The 27,993-nt window shown below is 31.7% G+C and overlaps 3 protein-coding genes and 1 long non-coding RNA gene across 5 annotated transcripts; 2 read left to right on the top strand and 2 right to left on the bottom strand.

Annotated features, from left to right (window-relative positions):
- The first annotated feature begins 33 nt into the window (after positions 1 to 33).
- Positions 34 to 10,189, top strand: LOC116346750 (hyccin). The gene is made up of 10 exons (XM_031776958.1): positions 34 to 265; positions 364 to 529; positions 807 to 1,418; positions 1,576 to 1,599; positions 1,736 to 1,828; positions 3,607 to 4,224; positions 5,808 to 6,019; positions 8,024 to 8,321; positions 8,676 to 8,699; positions 9,630 to 10,189. The coding sequence occupies exons 1-10, from the start codon at positions 116 to 118 to the stop codon at positions 9,773 to 9,775; spliced, it is 2,343 nt and encodes a 780-aa protein (XP_031632818.1). The 5' UTR covers positions 34 to 115; the 3' UTR covers positions 9,776 to 10,189.
- A 1,569-nt stretch (positions 10,190 to 11,758) lies between these two features.
- Positions 11,759 to 13,657, bottom strand: LOC116346747. The gene is made up of 4 exons (XM_031776954.1): positions 13,556 to 13,657; positions 12,250 to 12,431; positions 12,089 to 12,178; positions 11,759 to 12,013 (listed from the first exon to the last, which is right to left on the bottom strand). The coding sequence occupies exons 2-4, from the start codon at positions 12,386 to 12,388 to the stop codon at positions 11,847 to 11,849; spliced, it is 396 nt and encodes a 131-aa protein (XP_031632814.1). The 5' UTR covers positions 12,389 to 12,431; positions 13,556 to 13,657; the 3' UTR covers positions 11,759 to 11,846.
- Positions 12,569 to 13,519, bottom strand: LOC116346749 (G patch domain and ankyrin repeat-containing protein 1 homolog). Its single transcript, XM_031776957.1, has one exon. It carries the CDS (start codon positions 13,517 to 13,519, stop codon positions 12,569 to 12,571), a length of 951 nt encoding a protein of 316 aa, XP_031632817.1.
- Positions 13,658 to 26,275: 12,618 nt separating the features above from the next.
- Positions 26,276 to 27,316, top strand: LOC116346752. 2 transcript variants are annotated; one of them, XR_004201629.1, is made up of 3 exons: positions 26,276 to 26,567; positions 26,662 to 26,757; positions 27,185 to 27,316. It is a non-coding gene; the product is annotated as an uncharacterized LOC116346752 (long non-coding RNA). The 2 variants fall into 2 exon arrangements; XR_004201630.1 differs by lacking the exon at positions 27,185 to 27,316 and adding an exon at positions 26,960 to 27,051 and having other exon boundaries at positions 26,662 to 26,822.
- Positions 27,317 to 27,993: the final 677 nt, after the last annotated feature.

The following is a 27,993-nucleotide window of genomic DNA, read 5'->3' as shown; positions in this document are numbered from 1 at the left end:
ATTCTTTTGTGGTTTTTTGTCTTCGATTTCCAGAATGTAAATACAAAGTGAACGATTCATAAAAAAAGTTAGAAACAACGTTTTATGCTAACGAAAAAGAGTAAAGAGAGTTATTATGGCTGAGTCAATAGTAAGTGATTGGTTAACTGAGTATGCAGCGCTGGAGCCGACTGAAATCCAATCATTTATTGCTGATCATGAAAACAACCATGAAGTATCAAGTGCACTATTTACGATAATCAATGAACGTCTCAAATATCCAGACGTAAGTGTCAATAAAAAATCTTCTTTTTGTTTTTGATTGTTTTAAATAGCTGAACTCTTTTCAACATTTTCGTCTTTTCATATCTTTTTCATTTACAGGTGCTGCATTCGATATGCAATCAATTGTTTAGTTACTATCGTTCGAATGAAGCAAAATTGAAAAGTTTTACATTGCAATTTGTGCCAACGTTAATTTATACGTATTTGAATGCGGTGGCACAGGGTGATAAAAAGAGTTGTCGTAGCATTGAAACTCTTTTGTTGGGTATGTTATATGAGATTTCTAAATGATGATGATAAAAACAGAGTATATATGAGATAGAGAGAGAGAGAGAGATAGAGAGAGAGAGAGATAGAGAGAGAGAGAGAGAGAGTATATAACACACACATACTGAAGAAATAAAAGTCTCGACAGCAAACAAATTGCTGGAAAAATGAGATTTGGTAGTGTTAGTTGTGGAATCAATACGTTGAATTGCATTTAATTTTTATTATTTCGATTAATTCTATATTTTAATCATTTGCTATTCTCCCCTATATAGGTATATACAATATTGAAGTGAGTACAGACGAGGGACAACCAAAGGTTGTGTCATTTCGTATGCCTGTATTGGCACAGGCGTCCATTTATCATGAAGAAAAATGTTTAAATGCGTACGATTTACGACGCTGGGAAGAGAATAGTAACAAAGATGTAAATTGGGGTCCATTGCCACAAGTCGAATCGGTTAATGCACAAAATCGCCTGAAAATAATGACTGCTGTTATGTTTGTGTACAATCAACAATTGAGTTCAATACCAAAATCATCTCTGTATCATTTGTGCCGGACGGCTTCACAGCTGGTGAATCAGGGATTTACCAAATACGGGCATGCACATCGACCATCGTACGGAAATGATCCAAACAATACTAGTACAATTACAGCAACGGCAACGTCTGCATCTACCACAAAACCAATACCACGTATTCCGATTTCAGCGCAATTTCTACTGGAATTGTTGCATTCAACATATTTTGCAATGTTCAATGAATTTGCATCGATTGCCATTCAAGCGGTGGACGATATTCATAATCGTGCTTGTTACGAACTCTATCCAGAGGTGATATTAGTTACGAATGCCATTAAAAATTCACTACACGCAAATGCATCGGGTGAGTTTTTTGTACACATATTTGTTCTGGTTTCAAATTTCGTTTTTTTTTTTTTTTTTGTTCGAAAACATCTCGCTTATTGTCTCAGAAGCTCGGGTAGTCTCCAAAGGCGTGATGTTTTTTTTATTTTTTCTAATGCTTCTTTTCATTATTTTAGGTCAACCCAGTGACGGTCCAATGGGTATGATTATTTTCGATTATTTCGATTATTTTCGATTATTTCGATTATTTCGATTATTTTCGATTATTTCGATTATTTGTCGATTACTTATCGATTATTTCCAATTAATTCTTTTCTTTTGTGATTCTCCCCTTAGGTATAAGTGTTGCACTATCCACTTCCACTCAAACGGTCACTGTGTCCAAGTCAATGATCACGAACGCATCATTTAGAACAAAGAAATTGCCAGGTAATTTCCATCCTTTCAATGCATATATAATTCAAATTGTTCATTTGTTCATTTCTCGTTAACCTCCCCCCCAATCATTCATTTTTGATATTATCACGACAGTATATATATCATCGTTGTTATTTTTTTTCTGTGACAAATCGAACAATATGTCACGTTTTCATTCTCTGGTAACATCTGTGTCGTTACCGAATGGGTGTGATAGTGGAGCACATTGCAGAAAACATTTAGTATTTGAAATCCGTTGCAATATACATATTATACACACACATATGAAAAATTTGAAACACTTTACTTTTTTTTATTTGAAATGCGAGCGCCAAATATTCGAATATTCCTTCGCTTCCAATAAAAATAACAACCAATCATAAATTTTACCAACTGATACAAATATTTCAATGAAATATGCTACGCAATTACAATATTGATAAATTCAATATGCATTTATTCTGAATAAAATTCCTTCTCACTTATTTTCTCGTTCATACGTTTTTTTTTCTCTCTCTCGATTATTTCTCCAAACAAAAAAATCATAAACTTCAATGCTGCACATTTTATGGCATAAAGTTCGACAGTCAGTAATGATTTTTTGCATAGATTCTCCGCACCGTATTTGATTGTTTTTAATTAGTCAAAAATCAGTCTAATGATACATATGCATGATTCAATTTGTAGACGTTGCACTGTTGTTTTGTTGTATTTCTGTAATGTAATGGATTTTAATTGTAATAATAATTATTATATGACGATTATAAAATAATTGATTCTGCCCATTCTGTCCATAATTAGCCGATTGAGGCGTAGCATGAAGTTTTTTTTGACATTTGAACATTCCAGCCGGTTTTTGGCATGAACGAGAATTTATAAGAAAAAAATGCATAAGTGCAACATAATGCAATAACATTTTTAACTGTATGAAAAGTTAGATAATTCCACAGAAAATGCAAAGTGTAGAGGTAAAAATGTGACTTTTTTCAATTTTGTACTTTGGTTGAATATTCAACATATTTGCATTATAGATAAACATTTATAATTTTTTTTTTTTCAAAGTACACTTGACATTCATATTCACGTCTACCGAAATGTACCTAGAATTGAATAGAATATACACACTCAATATTTCAATTCATAAAGTAGAATCGTTTTCAAATCACGTTTACTACTTCCCTTTCGTTTGTTTTAAAAGAAAATTTTCTAAAAAAAAGGATAAATGCTATGCTAATATATTTTTGCAGCTCCACCAAAAGCGTTAAACGTGTGTTTTATCCATCATGCGTAGTGAACAATTGTACAAATAAAAAATAAAAACTGTTTTCTCTCTATGTCAAAATGAAAACACGCCAAACATATATGTAAATCATTCATGAATAAATAACAATGTATATTTTTGATAACTCCTCTTCATGCGCCAAATATTAAATGAATTGATGATTTTTTTCTGTTTCTTGAATATTTTTTTTCCTTTTCCAAATAAAATGAAAAAAAAAAAATCAACGAAAACAAAACCAAAAAAATTATAAAAAAATATTGATTTGAGTACATTTCTTTTGTTTGTTTATGTATATTTTTTTTATATACTGAAACAAAACCCCTGACACAAACATACATACAAATACCTACTCACACCTATGCGAATACCTTCCCCAAAAACACATCACTTGATATCGTTGGAACGCGAATCGCGCGAAAACGACTTTGACAAACCTACATAAACAACACCTACACAAACCGTAACAAAAATGAACATGTCATGCGGGAATGACATCGAAATCACGTAGATGATCTCGAAATGGACTATGTAGCCGCCTTAGAACAGCATATCCATCGAAGTGGCAGTGTTGCCGAAACGAATGATCCAACAATCGACACAGCCAATAATAATAATAACGACACTAATGTGACTGATGCAAATTTCAGTCCAAAAGAGATGCGTAAATTTGATTCAAAAAAACGTTGGAAAAATTGGGGTTGGAAATACAGTCCGGGTAAAAATTCAAGCATCGAAGAGGAACCAATTGAAACGGCATCAGCAAAAACATCACGACATTCAAGCCCAACCAGTTCACCAAAACATAAAAAATCCAGTGATTCATCGGCCACAACCGTTGTATCTAATTTATTGAATCAATCGCCATTACGGCGTCGTCCACAATCTGGCCAATCTACATCGTCAACAGCACGCGGTGCAAATGGCAAAACTAATGTCATTGGAAATTCGAACGCAATTCAGAACAATGCAAATGCACGCAACGATATTCGATCAAGTGCAGGGGCACGTCTTTGTCAACAACTCGAAAATTTGGACGACGACGCCAACGATGAATTTCAAGCATTGCTTATTAACGGTCGACCGGCCAGTGTTCACATTGTTCCAATGTCTTCACCACAACAACTATAATATACATATAGAAAATCACCCACACGATCGAAACTTACGCCTTCATATACTACGCGACCTAAACCTATTTTATACTAATAAGCTTAACATACATAATATGTGATTGTAGTGTTTGCGCGACTTTGAACATTTACTTTCTTCAATACTACAAAAGAAAAAAGCTTATAATCTCTCCTCAATTTGTTTTTCACTTGTTTTGGACGTTTATCGAACTGGAAAATTACGTTACAATATTAAGCGATTTGTGTTATTGAAAGTTCTTGCCACTATCGATACCGTCAAGCTGCAAATTAATTTATTTTTAATATTCCGAATTTTTATCAAAATTCAATTTTATCGTCGGATTTTCCAACACTTACAACGATCAAATGTATACAACACAAGGAGAGCGCTTTTGTTTTCGGGCGGTTTTCAGAATTCGTCTACAATATATATAGATAAGATTCACTGTGAAAACAGTGTGATAATCAATTCAACAATTTCGATATCAAGCGTTTTCAAGAACTCAAGTTTTGTGATTTTGCAAAATCGCAACAGACTCAAAAAAAAAAATGATTCAAATATCAATCGGATGTAAATTGAGACAGGTATGGGAAAACACACACACACTAAAACACGCAAACTCACATCATTAGTGTTTTTTTTTCTCTTTCTCTATTTGTCCTTCTTTTTTTTAATTAACTCACACAATATTTGTGCCGGTTCCATTTTGTGTGCATTTAAAAAATATATTTTTTTTATTTTGAGCATAATTTTTTTTATTGGGTGTTGTTGTTGTCTTGAGTTAATCCACAATTGATTCCGTAGACTGTTTAGGTACATTCTTCTACTTTCTCTCTCTCTTTCAAAGGAATAAATTTTCAATTCAAAAAGCTAAGCACAAGTGCTTACAGTCAATTGGCTGTAAAATAATTTGCGCGCCAATTGCTATGCTATGAATTTGTTGTTTTTGTTTTGTTTTTATATTGGTTCCTATTATTTTGGCATGAAAGCATCACCAATTCCAATGAATTGGAAGAGAATCTGAGGGGGATGCTCTTTTGAGTGCTTTGTCCTGCTTTCCAAAAATGTCCCATGTTAATTTTTTTTTATTTGCATTGTGACGTTCGGGAATTTAAATAGTTAAATGATGAACATCTTAAATATTTGTGATAAAGTCAATTTATTTTTATAAATTCCGATGCAGGAATACTGAGCTTGATTTTTTTCTTATTTTTTTTTTAAATAAGAGATCTTGGTATGAAGTTCGAACAGATGAGTGCGATTTCGACAAATTCGCGTTAACTACAAATAACCATGAAAAAAGTGTATACTTTTTCTTTCTTTTAAGATTTTTGTTCGTGTTTTTTTCTAATCTTTCGCTTTCAATATCACAAGAACTTCAATGCAATTGAATAATTTTGATTTTTTTTTTCATTTATGTTTTTATAAAATAAACATGAAGTACTTTTGCCTTTTATTCACTATGTGCAATAGCAAAAAAATCACATATATGCAGCTGTCAATCGTAACAGCATCCATTTACATAAATTAATTTTATGACTAATATTGTTTTTTTTTTTTTGATGTGACATTTTACAGACGATATTCCAATTCAGGCAGGCGACGAAGGTGCCAGCGCTAATATAAGTCAATTGATCAGCATAACCGAAGAATCAGAATCAGTGGCTACGATCGAAAGTTTGGGCATGCGCAATAATTTGGTGCGATCTAGCAAAGAGATTTTGAAAACGCATAAAGTTCCATTCCCTGGATTTAAAAAGAAGGACAAAGATAAGGAAAAAGACAAAAGTGTAAGTGTCAGTTTTTTGTTTACAATTTTAATCTCCTAAAATTTTGTTGTTGTTGTTGTTGTTTGATTTCATTCCTTACAACAAAAAGAAATGATGCTTTATTGTCAAAGTTATATTATTATTAGAGCGAGTGTTATTTGTATTGATGTTGATTAAATTATTAAGATATGGTGGTGCATCATTATCAATTATTTTATGAATCATGTTTGCGATATGTAGCGTGCGTCGATCATATAATTTCATTAAATTTAATGAATTTCTCTGAGATGTTATATGCTCTCGACGATCAACATTTAAAACAAATCTTATACAAATATTTTGCAACCTTTCCAATTTGTCACTATCATTGTTTGTGCCATGAATTCCGTAATTGTGATAAACAATATCCATGTAATCAAAAATTGGTAATACGAGTGTTTTGATCGATTGCAATTTAATATCTGACGCCAATATCATTTTTAAAGAGCTGAACGTGTTTAAAGCACCGAATACTTTTTGTTGAATAATTTTAATATGATTTTCCGGTGTTAAGGTGCAATTTAATTGAAAGCCCAAATCGCGAACACTCTCAACATATTCAATATGTGGATTATTAATAAATATTTTTGGTAGTTCATCGTATTTTAGCTTATTTAAATTATTTTTGGATGAGATAATTATTGCTTTTGATTTAATTGGATTTATTTCGATACCATAGTCATTACAAAATTTCTCAATATTTTTTAATTCATCATTAACTTTACGAATTCCATCAGAAATGTCATTGATATTGCACTCAATATACATTTGGACATCATCAGCAAACAGTGTCTTATTGCAATATTTAATATAATTACCAATGTTATTAATAAAGATTGAAAAAAGTAATTGTGAGTTATTTTCACCTTGAATGATGCCTCTCATTATTTTAAGAGGTTGTGATAGACTGTTGTCATGCTTCACGATTTGTTCCCATACTGTGGAAGCGATGTCACTTTCCTATACAAAATCACTACTGAACTTTGTTCAAGGTATTGGCCCTCTATCAATGTTTTTGGTATTAATTTACTAAGCAGTTGTCGGAGAACGATACAAACTCGTGTATTATTGGTTCGGAGAAAAATTGTTAGTGATGCTGGCGTTGGAACAAAGAAATTCGTTTGCTTCCATCCTTTGTTTGTTCCCATCCCATTAAGAAACTTTTAAACCATTTCATTGAAATGTTACTGGCACCCGTACTTTTGAGCACTTGTAAAAGGCGATAATTATCAACAGATCCGAATGCATTCGTAAAATCCAAAAGAACAAGTATAACACATTTTCCACTGGAAATTGATTTGTGAAAATATTCAGTGAGTTGTAAAATTGCCGTTGTACAACTATGACCTTTCCGGAAACCCGATTGATGTTAAGATATCAATTTATTTGTTTCAGCTAATTGAAGAAAAAACTTTTAAAAGAAAATTAGCATTACTTATAGGCCGAAAATGTGTCAATAATGATGGATTGTCTATTTTGGGTACTGGTGTTACGGAAATATTTTTCAATTTGTTTGGAAATTATCCAGATGAGAAAGAGGAATTGATAATTATTGAGATAGGTTCAGAAATATAGTTAGCTAGATATTTAAAACACTTTGGTGGGATTCCGTCCGGACCAGTGGCATTGCTTTTAATTTTGTGAATTGCGTTATAAACGTTTTCTGATGAAATTGGGTGAAAATTAATTTTTTTGATTTCTTTGTTTTATTTCAAATCAAATTTTGGGAGTGGCTTTAATTTATTGTAGTAAAGTGTTCATTAAGTTTATCAAGGGAAAAATCACCATTAAAAATAACGTTTTTTGCTTCATTTTTCCGTGCTTTACTAGTGACGCCGAATTTATGAATTAGATTCCATTTATCTTTTGCGTTATCAGCTTCTTCATAATTTTTTGTAAAGATTTCCTTTTTTGAGTCGCGGATAAGATATTTAACTTGATTGTTCAATTCATATGTTATAAAATATTGTTTTATGATTTTGGCAGGATGGAGTTAGTGCAACGGCTGGTGCAGTGACTGGCAGTGCAGGTGCTTTAATTACGAGCGGCGGTGTCAGTGGCACTACTAAGACACAGTCGAAAAATGGAAATATAATGAAAAAAGATAAACGAGGCTCGACTGTTGCACTACAGACGGCTAGTGTTGATATATCAGATGCTTCAATGTACCTGGAAAAAGCAAGCCCATCACTGCAGATAAAACGGAAAAGTAGCAGTGTTGAAATAACATCGAATGGGCCAATAAATAGCATTGATATGGTGCCATTGTCGACATTTGCAAATGGTAATCTTAAATAAATTACTTATTAATTATTATTCATTGTTTTACGATTAGTTTCGATTATCGTCATTCACATTCATACATTAATTGTAATATATGTATTACGTATGGGATTTTCAAATGACGATGATGGAAACAGAATGTATGTAAGATAAAAAAAAAGAGAGAAATAGAGAGTGTGTGTGTCTGGGTGAGTAATTGAGAGATGATTGAAAACCATTCGAATGTAAGAATCTATATAGCTTTGTATGGTCACAAAAGAAACTAAAGTCGTGAAAGCAAACAAATTGCGATTTTCGATTATTCATTAATTATTTTTTAATTATTCGTTCTTTTCTTTTGTGATTCTCTCCTCAGGTAATCCAGTGATCAGTGAAGAAGGTAGTATACCTCCTATATTTTATTTAAATTTAATTCCTCTCATAAGTATGTAAGTAGGGTTTGACCACAGTAAAGTATTGTAATCACCCCAACAATTTGAAATGGTTAATAATAGTTTTTACGCGTTTTGGATCTAAAGAATCACAGAGTAACGGCTTTGTCCATGTTAATGTGGGGATGTGGTACACTGTACCGTGTACGCAAATTATCAGCCATTGTCAAGCTGCGCACCTACCACATAATAAAACTCAAGTGAGATTCAGTGCGGACCGATGGGTACTAGTATCGTATATTCCCCATACAAATTAATTTTATCGATTCTACTAATACGACATCTGTAAAAAAAGATACCGATTTTTGTTACTACTGTTGCTTTGACACAGCTCGAGCGAACTATACGGCTATGGCTGTATTATAGACGACCTAATACAAAAGAACACACAGACTCTGATACTGTGTATCCGATTGACGACTGAGTGCAGAATTTGTAATACATATATGCGTATACGCATACACAGAATCGGAGTTAGTGTATTCCTTTGTAGGTCTACACGAGCTGTATTAAAACACCACTAGTAACAGAAATCGGCGAGTTTTTTAGTAGATGTCGTATTGGTGGAATCGATAAAGAAAAATCTACGATATTAGCGCTCATTGGTGCGGACCGTTGTGTATATTTATGTTCACTCTGTATAGCAATTGCGATACTGTAAATACGTCATCGACTAATGCACTCATCGAACCCAAATAGTATTTTTGACTAGAGATTTTTTTTTTCTTCCACAAAATCGATTACAACTATTTATTTGTGGTCATGGCTTTATTCTTTAATTATATATAAATTCACTTTGTAGTTTCCTAGTAGGATGTCTTATAAATTATTCAAAACATTCAAAACACCTATATAATTAAATTTTTTATGTTCTCTAGGTAGTAAACCATCACCGACCAGTGCGAATGGTGATTATGTCGTCATTGACAACAATATACCGGATACAAATTCTGATTTGTCATCTATGAGCAAACCGGCCACCATCGCTACAACAAACAATAACATACAAATCAGTCAAGTATAAGCAAAGTAAATGAAAGCAATCATTATATGAAACATTAAAAAAAAAAATGTTCACTCAGTAATTAATTTAAGGAACAAGAAAGCCAATCGCTACAGTCTAGTACGTGAAAAATTGATACAAATTCTGAATTCTAAATAACAAATTATTAGAAAAATTCAGGAACTAAAATGTAATCGTAAACATTTTCAATGTAAAACTGTGCTATTTTTCTCTCAATTAATTTTTGGTATTGTTTTTCTATTTTTAATCTTGTTGATTATCGATTCTCTCCTTTTGTCTTTAAGTTTGGGTGTTATTCGTTGAATTTTGAAAAATTATACTTACTTATCCTTTCCAAATAACAGAGACAAATTATTGGACTTAATTTTGTGCGTGAAATGCAATATTAAATAAAATTATTCTAAAACTTGTAAATGCTCGGCTTTTAAATACCAATAACATTTTTTGCATTTTAATTTAAATGAATACAAATATTCAGCGAATTGATTATGTTAATCAGAATTTAAAAAAAAGTCTGAGATTTTGAAAACGTTAAAAAAATAAAAAAGTTGCTAATAAAAAACAAAGTTTTCTTTGACTAAAGTCATACGAAATTAACTTAGAAGCCCGAGTATCACTTACAGTCGGCTTTCAACGCGACTCGATTTAAGAAGCGCCATCTCTTTCACGCCAGGTTCTCATATATTTTTTTCTTGCAAATATTTTTTTCTTGCAAAATTGTATAAATTGAATAAGTTTTGCAATAATAATAACGAAAATAATTAATAGAATTTATAATAAATAAAAAAAATTGAAAAAACACACAAATATTTTATATTATATGATTCACCAGAATAGCTTCACTTCGTGTTGTTTACGTTATTTCTTTTGACAGATATCAATGTTTGACAAATACATATTTTCTCCACGTAACCATCTCTACATATTCTACAAGGCAAAGTCTACAAGGCAAAGCTACATATCATATAATATAAAATATTTGTGTGTTTTTTTCAATTTTTTTTATTTATTATAAATTCTATTAATTATTTTCGCTATTATTATTGCAAAACTTATTCAATTTATACAATTTTGCAATTTTTTTTGTAAGAAAAAAATATATTAGAACCTGGCGTGAAAGAGATGGCGCTTCTTAAATCGAGTCGCGTTCAAATACATTGTCAATATACAACGCAAGTGATACTCGTAGAAGCCAAATCTTTTTTTTTTTTAATTTCCAACATTTTGTTTCTCCAAATAATCATAAATTTATTACGATTAAATATATTGCACACGAAATAATCGTCGAGATTCAATACAACTGTTAAAAAGCAGCGAATAGTAAGAAGAGAAAATGGCTTGGCCATTTTTGATCATTTCTGAGATATTTTTTTACAATCTCATGATTTAAAATGTTTGGATGTAGATTATAGAACAGCTTTAAAATGTCTAAATTTGATATATAAAAAATTCTAATTATGGCATTGGAACAAAAATTCAGAGATGAACAAAAAATAGCCAAGCCCCAAATGTATACACTAGGTATTACATCCAATCATCGCATATTACAAAGCAAATCAAATAGTACATAGTTCAAATTCATTGGATCTTTATATGGAGATTGTTTTTAAAAATTCGATTACATTTAAGCATTAAAAACAGGACATGACAACATTGTTTGATTGTTGTTTCTCATTTTTCTTCAAACTCACTGTAAATATGAATATAATAATTATTATATATGAACATGTTGATTGAGAGAAAAAAAATTATAGGAAGTTTTGGCTGAATTATCCAAATAAATATTGTGAAACAAAAAAAAAAAATCTTACACAAAAACAAACTTCAATAACATTTCAGATTACATATATCATGAAACAAAACAAAATGTTTGTTTAATTATATGCATACAAATATATACAGCACGAAACAGAAGTTCTATTTGACATCATTATACAGTTTATGCAAAATATATATATAAAAAAAAAAACAAAACAAAATATATTGGCCGTTATATCAAATTTTTATTATTTTTTATTGAGCATTTTATGCGGAATTTTTTTTTATAAAGAAAACATGGGTAACTTTTGCTTTAAAAACCAGGTAAATTTGCTTTAAATGCTGCAGCTTCTTTGCGATCTAATGCCTTAAGATCGAACCCAACCAATGGCGCTTGACATTCGGCTTCACGCAATTTGGCCACCCATACCTTTTGTTCACTGCGTAATTTATTAATTTCAGCGTCAATAGTTTTTTGATCTGTGTTTTTTTTTAAATAAACATATGAAATGAAAACATTAGATAATGATAAAAATGTTGCACTTTTTTATTTACCTTCTTTCAATAGAGTGCATGCCTTTTCTTTTTCCATTTTGACTAATATCGGTCCGATGGTAATCCAAACATTTTTGTCATCGTTTTTACCTATGGTTAATCACATATAAAATAATGAAAATTAGTCAATAAGTGATGAAAGTATGATGAAAATAAAATACCCAAATCACGTATTGCTTCACGCGTACTCTGGCGACGTTTATCCAATTCGATAATTTCCAGTCGATATTGAAGTACTTTATCGGCAAAACGCTCGGTATCGATGAGAATTTTCAAAACTGTTTCGCCTGCCTTATTCATTTTATATCAGTTTTCTACAGCCTTGAACCATTTAAGTTCGTATCTGTGCAGAAGAGAAATAATAATTCAAATCAATCTCTCTGCATTTATCGTCTCATTTAAATAATTTATTATTCTATTTGAAACCGATTGCGCGGTGATTTTTCTTTTCAACAATAATAAAAGGATGATGAAATAGAATCATGACAAAAGTTTTCTCAATTGTCGATCTTTGCGCTGAGTTCGCAATTGTTCGGCTCGTAGCTGTCTTTTAGTTTTAACATGTTTAATCGATATTGGTTTGCCTGATTTAATGGCATCACAATCAAATGGTTTGAAATGTGTGACTTTTGGTTTGTTCGGTTGTCGCACACCAAGACCAGATCGTGGTTTTCGTAGTGTTGTTTTAATTGGATAAATTATGCCATCACGTTTCGCACCGAGTCCACTTTCACGATCCCATCCCTGTTTCATTAACATACGAAAGCCGACATTGGACTCTGCAATTCCAAAATGAGGTGCCGATTTCGATAAATTTTCTCGATTAAAGCGATGTAACGTTGAGGCTTCGTGCGACTTTTGGTCGATTTGCAAAAATTCCGTTTGGCAAATATCACAGAAAAATCTCTGCGAACTTGTTTGATCATCATCACTGCTCAAGCAAATTGTTTCAATTGTTTCAGTTTGTTTTTGTTTCAAAAATTCTATAATCAACTGATGCTTTCTTTTTTCGGCCAATTTTAATGCGGTGTCGTTTTGTTTGTTTTCAATATCAATGTTGGCGCCACGTCTAATTAGCACTTTTACAGCGTCCAAATGTCCGTCACATACGGCCATCATCAATGCCGTCCAACCGAATTGATCGGTCACATTTACATTTCGATTGGTTATGTTCATTTCTTCAATTGTCGTCACATCATTACTCACGACAGCCGCAAACAATTTATTTTTGTTAAATGGTAATGTAATGCGTCTGGATTTTCGATGTTCGGTATTGTTTTGTGATTTTACCGGTGCTGTCGATGTTGACGGTATTTGCAAAACACTTTCGTACATTTCACGTGCAACACTTTCATTTTCAACTGCTACACAGAATTTTTGCCGCTTTATACTTATTATTTCATCACCCCTTTCCTTAACAAATCGAAACATTTTTCAAAATTTTGATTTGAAATAATTTTAGCTTACTCTGTTTACGTTGTTTTTACGTTTATTTTCAATTGATTTCTATATGTAGCAACTATCTAGTTGATTCGTTTTGTATGAATATGTCACAATATCCCTTCACAGTGCGACAGAAAACTCATAAATGACATTTCGATTAAATTTACTTCGCCTATTGTCCGTGAGAGGGACATAATGTAACCAAAATCAAAAGCTTAACAGTTGTGAAACTTGTATGTTTACATAGATATTAACTGAAACAAACGCAACGTTGTCCATATTCAAGTGAGTAATACGCCGTTTTTTGGCGATATAAAAATTGAAAATTATGAAAATCATTTCATTATTTTAAACTGACAAAAAATATTGCATTCCAATTTTTTTTTTTACCAAAACTTATGCTTAGACATAAAGAGTCGTTGTGAGTTGTTAACTGAATATTTATTTTTATTTTTTTCTATTTCTTTAATGGTAACTTTATTACTTTAAAAATAAATTTGTGAAAAAATCTTCTGTATCAAAAAGGAAATTACGGTTGCTGTATGAAAAAAATTATAATGTCAATGAATTCCATGAAAATCACGGAAAAGATATTTTCTTTAATCAATTTAGAAAAAAGAACAACACGAAACATTGTTCGGATAAGAAATTTCTCTCTCTCCCTCTCTCTTACTCAAACACATACACAATGTCCGTTAAGGCAATAAAATTCGTTGTATATGAAAATTTGATGCATTTTGGCTATATGCAATTCTACATACAATGTAATAAAGACTTACTGAATGATGCCATTTGATTTGCAACGCAAGAAATCGAGTGAGAGAGAGAATCATAAAATAAATTGATGTTTATTGGTTTGAATCATCTGCTATTAAAATCTTTCATTTGTTCGTTCCGTCGGACTTGTAGTGTGTGTGCAGCATGTTATAAAACCAAATGAAAGCCTTATATATATGCAAGAACATTTTGCTATGTTGAATCGTAGCAAATTGAGATGATTCGGATAAAAAGCACACACACACATACAAAGAGAATAAATGAACAATTGCGAATAGAATAAAAAGTCTCACGCTGTAAGACGAACTTTTCCGTCTAATTGTTTACTTACTTCAATGTTGTGTAATTAATAGGAGTCGGGAAGATTTTGGTCAGATATTGTGATAAACTACGAACGCTTTCCAACCGTGTTAAATGATTTTAGATCATGATAGAACATGTCCAATTAAAAAACATGTTTAATGGTCAAAAAAACAAAACTAGGCTGAAAGTTAGTTGAAAAATCGCGTTAAATCATAGCAGACCATGATTGTCTCCAATTTTGTGTCGAGGAATCCAAATCTAACCAAAAAAATCATCCCCAACTTAGAATAGGTCATCTCCCACCATTTTAAGAATTTTCAAATTCTGACCCAATTACAATACTTTTCCCTTCACACTTCGTGTGGGCGGAAAAGTAAAAACGATTTCTTTCTTTTGTTTTTTTTTTTTGAACATTCTGAAATAGTAAAAATGTTTCAAAGCCAAGAGTGTATTGCTAATTGGTGTTGAAATTGCATGTCGAATCGATCATTGAATGATACGTCACACAATGATTGCGATTATGCAAGAGAGAACCATGGTTGAAACAACAAAATAATTAGCAAGAATCGTAACAGCAATGGTAACAACAACAACAACAAAAATGTGATTGTAGCCGTTATGTGAATGTTTGAATGATAATCTTTGTGGCCACAGATAAACAGCCGGTTGAAGTCATGAAGTGAATGAGATTACATTTCTCGACGAAATAACGCTCGCGGCCAAACACAACAAAATAATAATATAAAATGTGGATGCGATAGTTCTTGTTATTTGTTTTGTGATTGATTAATTGATTACATTTTGATAAAAGTTAATTTTGCTTGAATGAAAACATTCCAACGCGATATTCTCGTCAGATTTACTTGGAAGATAACTAAACAGAACGAGCGAGCGAAAAAGATAGAAGCAAGAAACCATGTTATATTGGAATATATCAATGGTAAAAAGTGATGGCACTAAATTTTATCGAAATGAAGGGAAAAAAAATTGCATGCGCATTCTTTAGTTTTGCAATTAGAAACAGAAAATACATTTAGTCAATGCGGTTCATGAGTCACGAAACGAGCGCTTACAATAATTGTAATCTCAAATGAGAACGCGCGCGCAAATCTCAATCTTCTTTTTTTTCGGTTGGTTTTTGTAACTGATTTGGTTTTTCGTCTCGCATTCAGTTTGCATTCGCTTGCCTGTGCGATATATCTATAGATCCAAGATAGATCGTACAGTATTGTTATTTTTCCTATTTGATATGCCCGTACCACACCGTATATTATAACGTTATACAAACGCTGAAATCGGCACGATGTCATTGCAATCTTCTCTGCAACGTAATTATGATCGTGTAAACTTCTCTTATTAGTTGAATACCATGACAGTTTTTTCACTCTCTCTCTCTCTCTCTCTCTCTCTCTCTCTCTCTCTCTCTCTTTGTCTTCATCCTTCTTCCGTGTTTTCGAGAAAGATAATGATTTCATCGAGTCTTGACCTTATTGCTGTTGCACACAATAAGAAAAGAACATTTTCATAATTCCCGACACGAAATTCAAATGTTATTTTAGGACTGCATATGTCATAAACTATTGCATATTGTCTAGGGGGAGATTGTGTGCATATAGTCGTGATTTATTGACAAATATTTGCTATATTATATAAAATACTCTTGTAAATACTAGAGTACAATTACTTGCTAGAGTACAAATGGTAAAATACAATATATATTATTGAAAAGAAAATGTTTCAATGAAAAACTGAAAAAATGGTTTTTTCTTGATTTGTATAATTAAAAAAAAATGTTTTATTTTATTTTTTATTGTGTGTTTTATTTATTTATTTATCCGTGGATTATGTACATTAAACTAATTTTGAACAATAAGTTCATTGTGCAAGAGTACTAGATTTGTACTAAAACTAGTACTAAAATCTAGTACCAAATATCAACGAAAATTTTATACTTGACATAAACTCTTTTTTGACCACATTTATTTGAAGCGTCTCAAACATGGCAAGTTTGCTTCTTTTCACATATTTTAAAAATATTTTATTTAAAACTAAGAATATTTAAAAAAATTTACTAGAATCAAGAAAAAACCATTTTTTCGGTTTTTCATTGAAACATTTTCTTTTCAATAATATTTTTACAGTGAGTCGTTTAAGTAACTAGAGTAATACTCTAATAGCTAGAGTATTTTGTTAAGTATATTGGAATATATTGGTGGCATAGTCGTATATATTTGTTTATATTCTTCTTGTAAACAACTTCGCAATCTCCCCCTAGCATATTGTTCATCCTTACGATTACCAAAATGAGTTCATTACAGACAGTCCATGAATTATCATGAAATCACTGAGCTTTGAAGTTGTTAATAGCTGAAATACAATATAAAATGTGAGTTCAATACAAATGCATTTGAGTGAAGAAGAAAAAATGAGATGGAGAGAGTGAGAATATATTGATATGAACATTTCATTTTCGTTGTCGATTCTCAATTCGCATTTTTTTTTTTCAATTCTTTTATTGATTACACCAATACTTTAATCAGTACATTTAACAGAGAAGTAAACCGAAACCAAACTATTTCATTGGTTTAATTTACTGAACGAACCGGAGCAAGTTAAATGTCTCGAAAATGGTTTGCATTGTGATACACCTTACAATACAGTGCAACGTTGCACACTGATACATTCAATGCATCGCATATATATTCTCTAGTCACTTGTATTTTTTTCTTCTTATGTGTAGTAAAAATCCATAAGAGATGTCGCTAAAATTCTCTGTGTGATCATATATGATGATGCTGGATGCTCATTTCGTCTTCGGATTCTATTTCTCTCATTGCTTGCTTCGTTGACATCATAAACGATTGCCGCATATTGCAATGTTCAAATATTTGAACATAATTTTTAGAGTGGCCAAAAAACAATCTACGGCATGTGCTGATGAGACACAGATAAAAAAGATATTACGAATAACGTCTATTGCAAAATAAATTGCTGAACCGCAAAACTTAAAACTCTCTCTATTGCTTTAAGAAATGAAGTGCAGCGCAGCAGAAAAAATCAGAGCCCAAAAAGAATAAAAGAAATAGAGAATGTGAAAGAATAGAGAGAAAAACCATCAACAGAATATCAAAATTGACGATGCAGTCCCATCGTGTCATGAAATAAAAGAAAGAATTTCATAATGTGCAGGTTAAAAATGAAAAACGACGACGCGGGTCCAAAATAATAAAAATGAAAAGAGATGACGAGCGAACGAGAAAAGAAACGAAGGAACAAAAAAAGCATAAGAAAAAAATTCATAATAATAAGTCAAAGGATTAATTCGGTCGATCGAATCCAGACACTGAAGCGGATGTATTTTGCGGGTGTATCTGCAGTTGGTAAAAAATACAAGATATTGCAAAGAGTGAAACAAAAAAAAATACGAAATTCAAAGACAGCAATGAAATCAAAGAAATCAGTGTTGTAGAAAATGAAAATGAAAAAGAAGAGGTAGAGATTGAAAGAAAGAGAGAGCGAGAAAAAAGAATGATGTGTTCAAATGCTATCCAATTCTACCTAGTTTTTAACCCAGCCGAATAAATAAATCAAAAGATAGCGCAAAAGCGCGCGCACGGTTGCGCTTAAATATGTGTGTGTGTGTACACTGAACACCATACAGAGAAAACAGTTCACACTTATCAGATACTTATTCATCGAAGTTTTCATTGCTGCGGCAATTTAGTGGAAGCGGGAGGTATCGGAAGAGAATGCTAAAGGATAAACGACAAAAAAGTCGAATGGACATACGCCATTGCATGTATTCACGTAAACCGTTCCGTATTATTAGATTTCATATCTTCTTTCCATTCGATTCGGCCATTATACTATAAAATAGAAAAAGAAATTTTCTTGTAATAGCTTTTAGTTGGTGCAGTCTATGGAATTATATTCTAAATTGAATTCAAATTATTTTTCTTCGTCTCCTTGATATTTTTAGTAGATATTTGTTAATTAAATGAATGTATCTTTTAGCTTATTGAGCATTATAATTGAGAGTTGCAGAAGCTTAAAATTTTATATTTCGAATTTTTTTTGGAAAATGTAATTTAAAATGCCGGTAGTGCATGACAATAGAGTGAATCTAATTTTTTTGATAGACAAAATAACAAGCAAAGTAAGCAGAGAAACTCTCCACTAACATAGGATTCATATACGAATAGCGTGTGAGTGGAGTGTGTCATGCAAGATTTTGTCTACCAAAAATATTAGATTCACTGTACATTCATTGATATAAAGATTTTGGTGTTACACATCAACAATGTTATTTAAAAAAAATGCATATAATCAAAATTAAAATGTCAAGAGATTCGTTTGCATATGTGTGTGTGTCTTTCTTTTTCGGCTGCTAAAGTTTTGTGGAAAAAACGAAAACCAATACAATATCACTTCGAAGCATTTCTACAATTCAACATAAAAAAACTTTATATGGTGTTTTTTCCACAAAATTTGAACTAACTCATCTTACGTTATGTAAATCATGTGTTCGTCGAAAAAGTATTCGTTCATATGATAATTTTCTGATTCATATTCGTTGGTATTCGCTATTGTGGGATCGTTCGCATGGAAACTTCCCAGTTTTTGGTCGTTGGTGTTTGTTAATGAGAGTAAGGTGCAATGAATCAAATTATGGTATTATTCTATTGTTATTATAATTCGGTTCAAAAATCCGATTCAAATATGAGCGTCGCGGTTGAATCACAAAGAGATGCCTGGAAACATCATTGCAAAAAGGCAGACCCAGTACCAAAGTAGACTTTGATATGGGTCAAATTAATATCAATCGAAAACACCAATATCGCGAATACTTAATTCGATATAACTTTTTCCTCAACATAGAACTTTTGATAATCGTTTATCATAAATAATGATGGTGGTAACAGCCAAAAACATATCTTCTTTGAATTCAATAAAGACACATATTGATTCGTGTTCATAGTTCCCAAAAGTATAATACAGATGAACCAAAGTACAACTGAGAAGCCAAATTCAAAAGAAGTGAAGATGGATATGAAAGAAAATAGAAAATATCTTTGAAGAACAAAGGTGTCTGACATATGAATGTTATCAGCGCCAAAAGTGAACAACGAATAAAGCGACAGACTTTTTTTATTCGTTTTCGAAAGAATGAACAATCTTAACGAGTCGAAGTTCAATTTTTTTTCCAGATTTTAGTTGTTTTATTGCAATTTTAAAAGCTTGCGAGCGTGACGATATTTATTTTCGGCAATTTTTTAGGTTTAAGAATGGTCTTGGATCGTGATATGCATAACAAAATTATATATCACGGTTGCGACCGCAAACGTTATTTCAGTCTTTAGTGTATCAGAATATGTGCACTAGAAATATACAGCAATGTGTGTATATGTATGTGTTTATTTCGTTGTGTGAGCGAATGGATGTTGGCTTTTTTTTTCAATATAGTATGCTCCCGAATAAAATGCCATTATTTTGTCACAATGAATTTGTGATGCGGCACGGATAAGATTATTACGTTGCATGCTGAAGAAGACAATTTTCAAGAGAAAGAGAGAGAGAGAGAGAGAGAGAGAGAGAGAGAGAGAGAGAGAGAGAGAGAGAGAGAGAGAAGGAATAAGATTTGCATTTCGCTCAAAAGACACACATTGTAAACATTTTTTATTCGATCGTTTTCTGGTTTTTGAAATCTATGTCGCATTCTAACACGACAGATCTTCATTGTTCTTTGTTTTGTTTGGAATTTGGCTGTTCGTTCCCCCAATTCTGTTGTGTCTAACTGTATATACTTGTGATTACGATTTCATATTCATTCTATCAAGAAATCTAATATTACATGATGAATTGTCTATTTATGTGAAAATAACGAATATGTATATTTTTCTCACATTCTTTGTTATACCCGCAAATTTTTCTCACCTTGCCTGTTGGACGAAAAGCCATTTTCACTTCGAAATTAAAGACGACAATCGGTTTTTGCATACATATTATGTGTTGCTGTTGACCTTTCTTTATCCTACATCATTCCCATTTAAGACGGATTGAACGATTCCTGCCCCATTGCTGTTTTTTTCATGCTTTAATACATTATATTCGTGGAACAATTTTTGAAATTTCCAAATTTGTTTCGTGCAAAGATAGTCTTTTAGATCGAACTAAATAAATAGTTTTTGCTGATGGAAAAATACCATAGAAGTCAAAGTAATTTTTATTTTTTTACAAGGTTATACATGCGCGCTGGGAGAGGGGAGTTTGATGGTTTGACACCCCATAGTGACATTTTTCCACATCTACCTCTGGTTGAATATTTTAAAAATTTAACGGTTTGATCCCTTTTTGTGAGATTTGCCATTGAAATTCTCTTAAATAAAATCCTCAATTTTTATAATATATTCGTTAAAAGAATATTCTATATTTTAATTATCAGTTAATGACGAATTTAACTGTACTACAGTTACTGTAGCAAATTAATATTTCACTATTTATACAAAATACATTGCAAACGTTTGTGTGTTAATGTTAATTTGATTGGTTACCATGTTGTATCTGAGCGTTATGTATTTGGAAAAGAGGAATAGTGAGAGATATGAATCGAACTCTCTTCATTTTTTTTTCGAACACGTAGTATTCTATAAGTAAAAATATGTAAAGGGATATCGCTGAGAAATACATCACAGCGCACGGTACACAGAAACAAATATTCGAGTACGCTCACTCGCAATTGCGGTGTTAGCAGAAAGTCTACCCCTCAAAATGAGTTACGCACTCTATTTTACTCTATTTTTGGTGTTCATTTCATCCAAGTGAACACATCATAGTGAAAGAAGAGATACATGTGTAGTCATATGTACGTTGAACGCATGCGGCTATGACTACACATGTATTTCTTCTTTCACTATGATGTGTTCACTTGGATGAAATTAACACCAAAAATAGAGTAAAATAGAGTGCGTAACTCATTTTGAAGAGTAGACTCTCTGCTAACAACGCAAGTGCGAGTTACCGTACTCGGATATTTGTTTCTGTGTAGTTCGCGCGAGTGACGAAACCCCATTAGTGTGTTGAAAGGTCGACTCGCTATATATTTTAGGTGGAACATTTTCGACATATTATTGCGGCCACCTGGAAAAACATGTCTTATGGTCTCCAGATTCAAGATATGAAAGAATTTTCAACTTTCGACTTGATATAAGACAGTGACTTGAAAATACAAGAGGACCATTTTACTGGGAAATCACAAAAATTGCGGTAACCTAATCATCGTGAAAAGTTGTGAATCTTATTTTCTGACCAGAATACATAACATCACCAAGTTTGATGAAGTTTCAATCAAAAACATGGGTACCTTCAATACAAAATTCTTGTTTTCAAATACGAAAAAAATTACCATGTTGTATGGGAGGTACCCTTATTTTTTATCGTAATGTCATAAAACTTGCGATATTATGTATTTTGGTCGGAAAATAAGAATAAACTGAAATTTTGGGAATAAACTGAAATTATGGTCTATGTATGGTTGCAGTAACTTAAATTGCCGTGAAACCTTGTGAATATTATTTTCTTATCAAAATAAATAATCACACCTAGTTTAAAGAAAATTCAATCAAACAAAATAGCCTGTTCAAAGTTTCACATCATTACGGTACCACAAAGGCATATCTTTCATACAAAAATGAAATTTTTTTGTGGATTTTTGCGTGAAAAGTCTGTGAAAAATTGATTGCATCTTAAAACTAACATTAGATTCGGGTTTCTCGTGCCAAAAAACCCCCCACTACACATTCTATCAGCGTTCAAATTGAAAGAATATCATTTTAAGGCATTTTTCTCATAAGTGCCTCTTCAGAGTCTAAGTTTTACACCGATCAATCAATGTCATTGAAAAGAGTTTCTTAGCAATTGTATGACACTTTAGTAAGAAAGTAGTTCCAACTATTTACCAATAGATGGCGACACATAAAATAGCAACTTCGAAACAAATACGCATTTCCTATACTTATCGTAAAAAATGTAATAAAAAATCGCGTGCTGAGAAAAACAGTAACAATATTTATTATACACAGGGTATAATGCACAAATATTTATTTTTTCTCAGCACGCGATTTTTTATTACATTTTTTACAATAAGTACAGTAGATTGCCAAATGTCGACGCACGACCAAATGTCGGAATACCGAGAGGTGAATTGAAATTAAAAATCGAAAATTCGTTTTAATTGCATTTTTAAAAACAAATTGTGAATGATCAATATGAAATCTATATATAATAAATCCAAATATTCATCAAAAATCTATTATTGCTTTCAAAAGTTAAACTATATCATTTTTAGACGAGCCGGTAAAATGCATTTTTTGGTATGAAAAAATAACTACTTTGAAAAAAAAATTATATCTGCGAATTGTAGATTGTTTAATTTAGTTATTGAACAGAAATATTGAAAATATAAAGAAAAACAATTATATTTATGTTCCATTTTTCACTGTAATATTATTCCGGAATAAATAGTCCAATTGCCGACACATAAAGCGCCGAACATTTCAAGTGAAACACTTTTGATTTGACAGATGTGACAGTTATGTATGTATTTGGATCATTGTGAAATTCAAATCAAATCAGTGGAAAAACACAATATTTTAAAGTATTTTTGCCATTTTACTATGGGAAAATAAATAAAATTAAATATGGAGCAAAAATATATCAATCTAATAATTTTAACTCCAATATTTTGTATTGTTTACCTCAATGTAAAGAGTGCGTTCATTAACTGTCAAAACTTAAAGTTGTACAAGTTTCGCAGTGAAAATTTATGAATTAGGGAGTCGAGATTTGGACGATGGATATCCGACATTTGGGATTTTCGATGCTACGACGAAAAAATGGAAAAAAAAATACATTTTTGGAAAATACTTTCTTTTTTAGAAGCACAATTAAATTCTGCATCGAATTGTGTATACAGTACATTGCCAAATGTCGACACACGACCAAATGTCGGAATACCGAGAGGTGAATTGAAATTAAAAGTTAAAAATTCATTTTAATTGCATTTTTAAAAGTAAATTATGAAAGATCAATATCAAATCTCTTTATTATAATCCAAATTTTAATCAAAAATCAAAAATTATTGCTTTCACAAATTAAGTTCAAAAAAATTCGGTATTCTTATTACTTTTTCACGTCAAAAGTTAAACTATGTCATTTTGAGACAATTGTTTTCCTCAATGTAAAGAATGCGTTCCTGAGCTGTTCATTTGGAATTTTCGATGTTACGACGGAAAAATGGAAAATAATAATATATTTTCGGACATTTCTTTCTTTTGACAAGTGTGAAATGAAGCACAATTAAATTCTGCATAGAATTGTGTATATAATGATATTTTCAGATGAAATCAAAAGTGTTAAATATTAAATTGAAGTTGAAAATTCAAACAAATAGTCCGACATTTGGGCGAGTGTCCATAACGGAAATGCGTATCTGTTTCGAAGTTGCTATTTTATGTGTTGCCATCTATTGATAAATAGTCAAATTACAAATTTACTATTATCTAAGATCCCCTTTGGCCAGATCTATTCCTCGTAGTGCCCAATCATCCTGTAAAGCTAGATTTTGAATTTCATGCCTCAGCACGAAACCATCGTGTCAACAAAATGGTTGAAAAATGATCAAAAAATGTATGGATGTGGGTACTCCATTCGGACCAAAAAAAATTACACTGGTCAACAGATAATGCTCAAAAACTAATCAGCACGTCTCCTAGTAGTCCCAAAGTCAGAATTTGAATTGAGTTTTTGGAAGAAGATTTATCGTGTTAACAAATTTTGCACGCCACAGGACACAGGACACATCACACACAGCGACGCACATTAATATGCCCCAAAATCATCTATCCAGTCGTGATTTCTACAGTAGACTTTCAAGCGAATCACTTTCTGCGAGCGCCATCTCTTTCACGCCCTTGAAAACAATGAAGCTTGTAAACTTCTCAAATTTCTCATATATAAATTAAATAAGTTTTGCAATAGTAGCAACGAAAATAATTAATAGAATTTATTATAAATAAAAAAATTGAAGTAACAACACACAAATATTTTATGTTATATGATTCTCGTCTTTTGACTTATGAGATAGCCTTACGGTGTAGAGATATGTAGAGATGACAATTGGAGAAAATATTATTTTTGTATATCTGTCAAAATAAACAACACAAACAACATGAAGAGAATATTTTTCAGATTAATTATCAGTATTATGCAAATAAAAAATTAAAAATGTTGCCAATTCTTTTTTCTTCAAAAAACCTTAACGCAAATCTGCAATTATTAATTATTTTCGTTGCTACTATTGCAAAACTTATTTACACTGTGGGCCCAGTCGGACTAAATTGTATACTCTTAGGATTTTTCTATATAAAAAATCCATATGGATTGAAAAAATACTGAGGGATTTAAAGTCAAAATATTAAAACAATACTCAAAATTAATAACAAAATAATGAATTCATTTTGTTAATTGTCATCGATTTTACGGAGCAAAACATATAATGCAAAACGAACTGTAGCAAAACGAACTGTAGCTGTCACAGAAACAATACATGTACACAAGCGACACACGTACAAGCCATAACAACAGAGAAAAATATGCTGAGCGAACATTCTAATACATGCGCTCACTACTTAGCTTCATCGCTGTGATACTTTGAGCGTACATGTGATGTTTATGTATTTCTATTTTTTCTGTGACAGCTACAGTTGACAATTTTGTTTTGCTCCGTAAAATCGATGACAATTAACAAAATGAATTCAAAAAAAAATAATTTTGAGTATTGTTTTAATATTTTGAATTTCCTTCAGGATTTTTTTTAATCCATATGGATTTTTTATATAGAAAAATCGTAAAAGTATACAATTTGGTCCGACTGGGCCAACAGTGTAATTCATACAATTTTGAAATAAAATTTGAAGAAAAAAATATATGAGAAATTTGCGAAGTTTACAAGCTTCATTGTTTTCAAAGGCGTGAAAGAGATGGCGTCATCTTCAAATACATTGTCAATATAGGACGCAAGAGAGGGTCGTTTCTACATGAAATATGCATAGAAAACATGTTTTGAGGTGACTTTAATTTTTTGGCCTAATACAATACCTTTCCTACACTAGGTGTGCGGAAAAGTAAAATAGTTCCACCCTACTATATATACACGAAATATTATTCGGAACGTCAGTAAAAAGAGAAGAATCTCTGAAATGTTTTGAATGTACAAATTTATATTAAGTTTTTATTCACAGTACACAGAAAAATGATCAACCAACTATTTTCGTCACAAAATTGCTATCAGAAATGTTGTGTTTCAAATTTTGGTTTCGTCACTCGTTCTTTACCGCGACAGTGGTTTTTTATTTGATTGAATATATAGCGAAATAAATTGGTATTTAGATGTGGTTTTAGCGCAGATAAAGTCGACTGTTTGTGGTGTGCACACTTTGCTCAAAAACTTTTAATTGAATAAATAAGTTGTTTGTTGTTATATTTATCTGATTTTCGATTATTTCTCTGTGTTTTTTTTTCTATTTGCCTGTTGTTGTTTAAAATTTATTCGGCAGTTTTATTTTTGTGTGCTCTTTTGTGATTTTCCGCTTGTATCGCATTTGTTGATGAGAATTTATTTTATGTGTAAATGCGTTTGTATATCAAAGTTTGAAAGTTGCGTATGCTGTGCTCACAATGATTATGCAAAATCAATTGTGAGCTCAAAAATTAAAAATAGCCAGTGATCGAAATAGCCAAACGAAACTAAGAACGACGTCGACAGCAATGATGATATTTGAAATTTGCATGTAGCGCATGCTGTGTTGATCCGCACATTGTTGATTGTTGGTGAAAAAAATAATGAATAGTTTCATCAATTGAAAGTGTAAGGTTGCTGTGCGTGTAGGAGAAAAAATAGGTACTTGGATGCAATACCAACATCAACATGCCTGATAATAATAACAATTTATGATTATTTTGTTGCTCTTTTGTCTCTTTCGTTCAACTCATAGATTTGATCGAATGTAAACATAATTCGAATCAGCGAAGAAAAAAAACTAAGAGAAGATGGACCCGTACCCGGACACATAACTAATCGTTAGAGAAGAGTAATAATAATGAAATAATATAAAAAAAGAGAGTAACAGAGTAGAGAGAATAGAGGCATACACAGGTCAAAATCAATTTAATTACATATACAGTACATACACCATAATCCATCTTTTCACACACTAAATTCCAATGAACCGTGTCGATGAACTTTTCCAAATTGTTTTATTGATGTTCGTTTCATTTTTTTTTGTTCTGTAGCTCTCTTTGCACACAAAACATTCCCGACTCGTTCTTCGTTCTCTCACTTGACGGCAGCAATCGCTGTGCACATTTCAAATTCGATTTTTAATGTAATTGCGGTGCTTTCATATAATTATCCCTTTTTTATTGGCATTTTATTTATTTTATTTATTTTATTTTGATGATATGTTATTTGCTTGCCATATGGAAAAATTCTTAATGCTATGTCTTCGTTTTTTGCAGATCGTACTGAAATGGTCAGAGATTGATGATGACGATGCCATTTTTGCAACGAGATTTTACTTTGCAATGTATATTGCAGAGCGGTAGAACACTTGGCCGACAGAGTGCTCGCACACTTGATAAGTCAACGAAAACACGTAAATAAATTAATTACGCGATTTCACAGAGTGCTACAATATAGATTTGTGTGTGTGTGCGTGTGTGTGTGTATGTATGAAGATTGGCCAATTACAAATTTTTAATGTAATCATAGTTCTAATTGGACATCATTTCTCATGATGATAATGATGATGATGCCATGAATCTAAATTCATTGTATGGAATATTTTAACGTGTGCAAAACTTGAAAACCTAGAAGAGAGCTAGAAAGAAGAAAAGAACATGAGATTGGTTGGCATCAAAGTTGTTGATATCAAACTATCAACATCAGTTTTATGGAGATTCTTTGAAATATTTGTAAATCGCAATCATATCAATGCTACGCAATATAGTTTTTTTCTTAACTTCTGAAGTTAAATAGGTATCTGTAAAGATGAAATAAAAACACTACCATTCACCATCAGCTAAATTAGGTATTTCGCATTGTGCATTAGTTGTAAACATATATGCAAAACAACACTGCCGGAATCAAAGAGAAACCAAAGGAAATTAGTAGAGAAAAAAATGATAGGAGAAAAAGTGGCCGAACATTTTTCGGCGATGTCAAACCGCGCGGTTACTATGAGATATCGCTTTTGTACAATCGATATTGATTATGTACAGGTCAAATCTGATTTTGTACACTCGATATTGATTATGTACAAGTCAAA

Source organism: Contarinia nasturtii, unplaced genomic scaffold (assembly GCF_009176525.2).
Source record: "Contarinia nasturtii isolate CC-2019 unplaced genomic scaffold, AAFC_CNas_1.1 Cnas_scaffold_1674, whole genome shotgun sequence".
NCBI classification, from domain to species: Eukaryota; Metazoa; Arthropoda; class Insecta; order Diptera; family Cecidomyiidae; genus Contarinia; species Contarinia nasturtii.
Note: the sequence above shows the minus strand (reverse complement) of the source record. Positions and strands in the feature narration are given on the sequence as shown.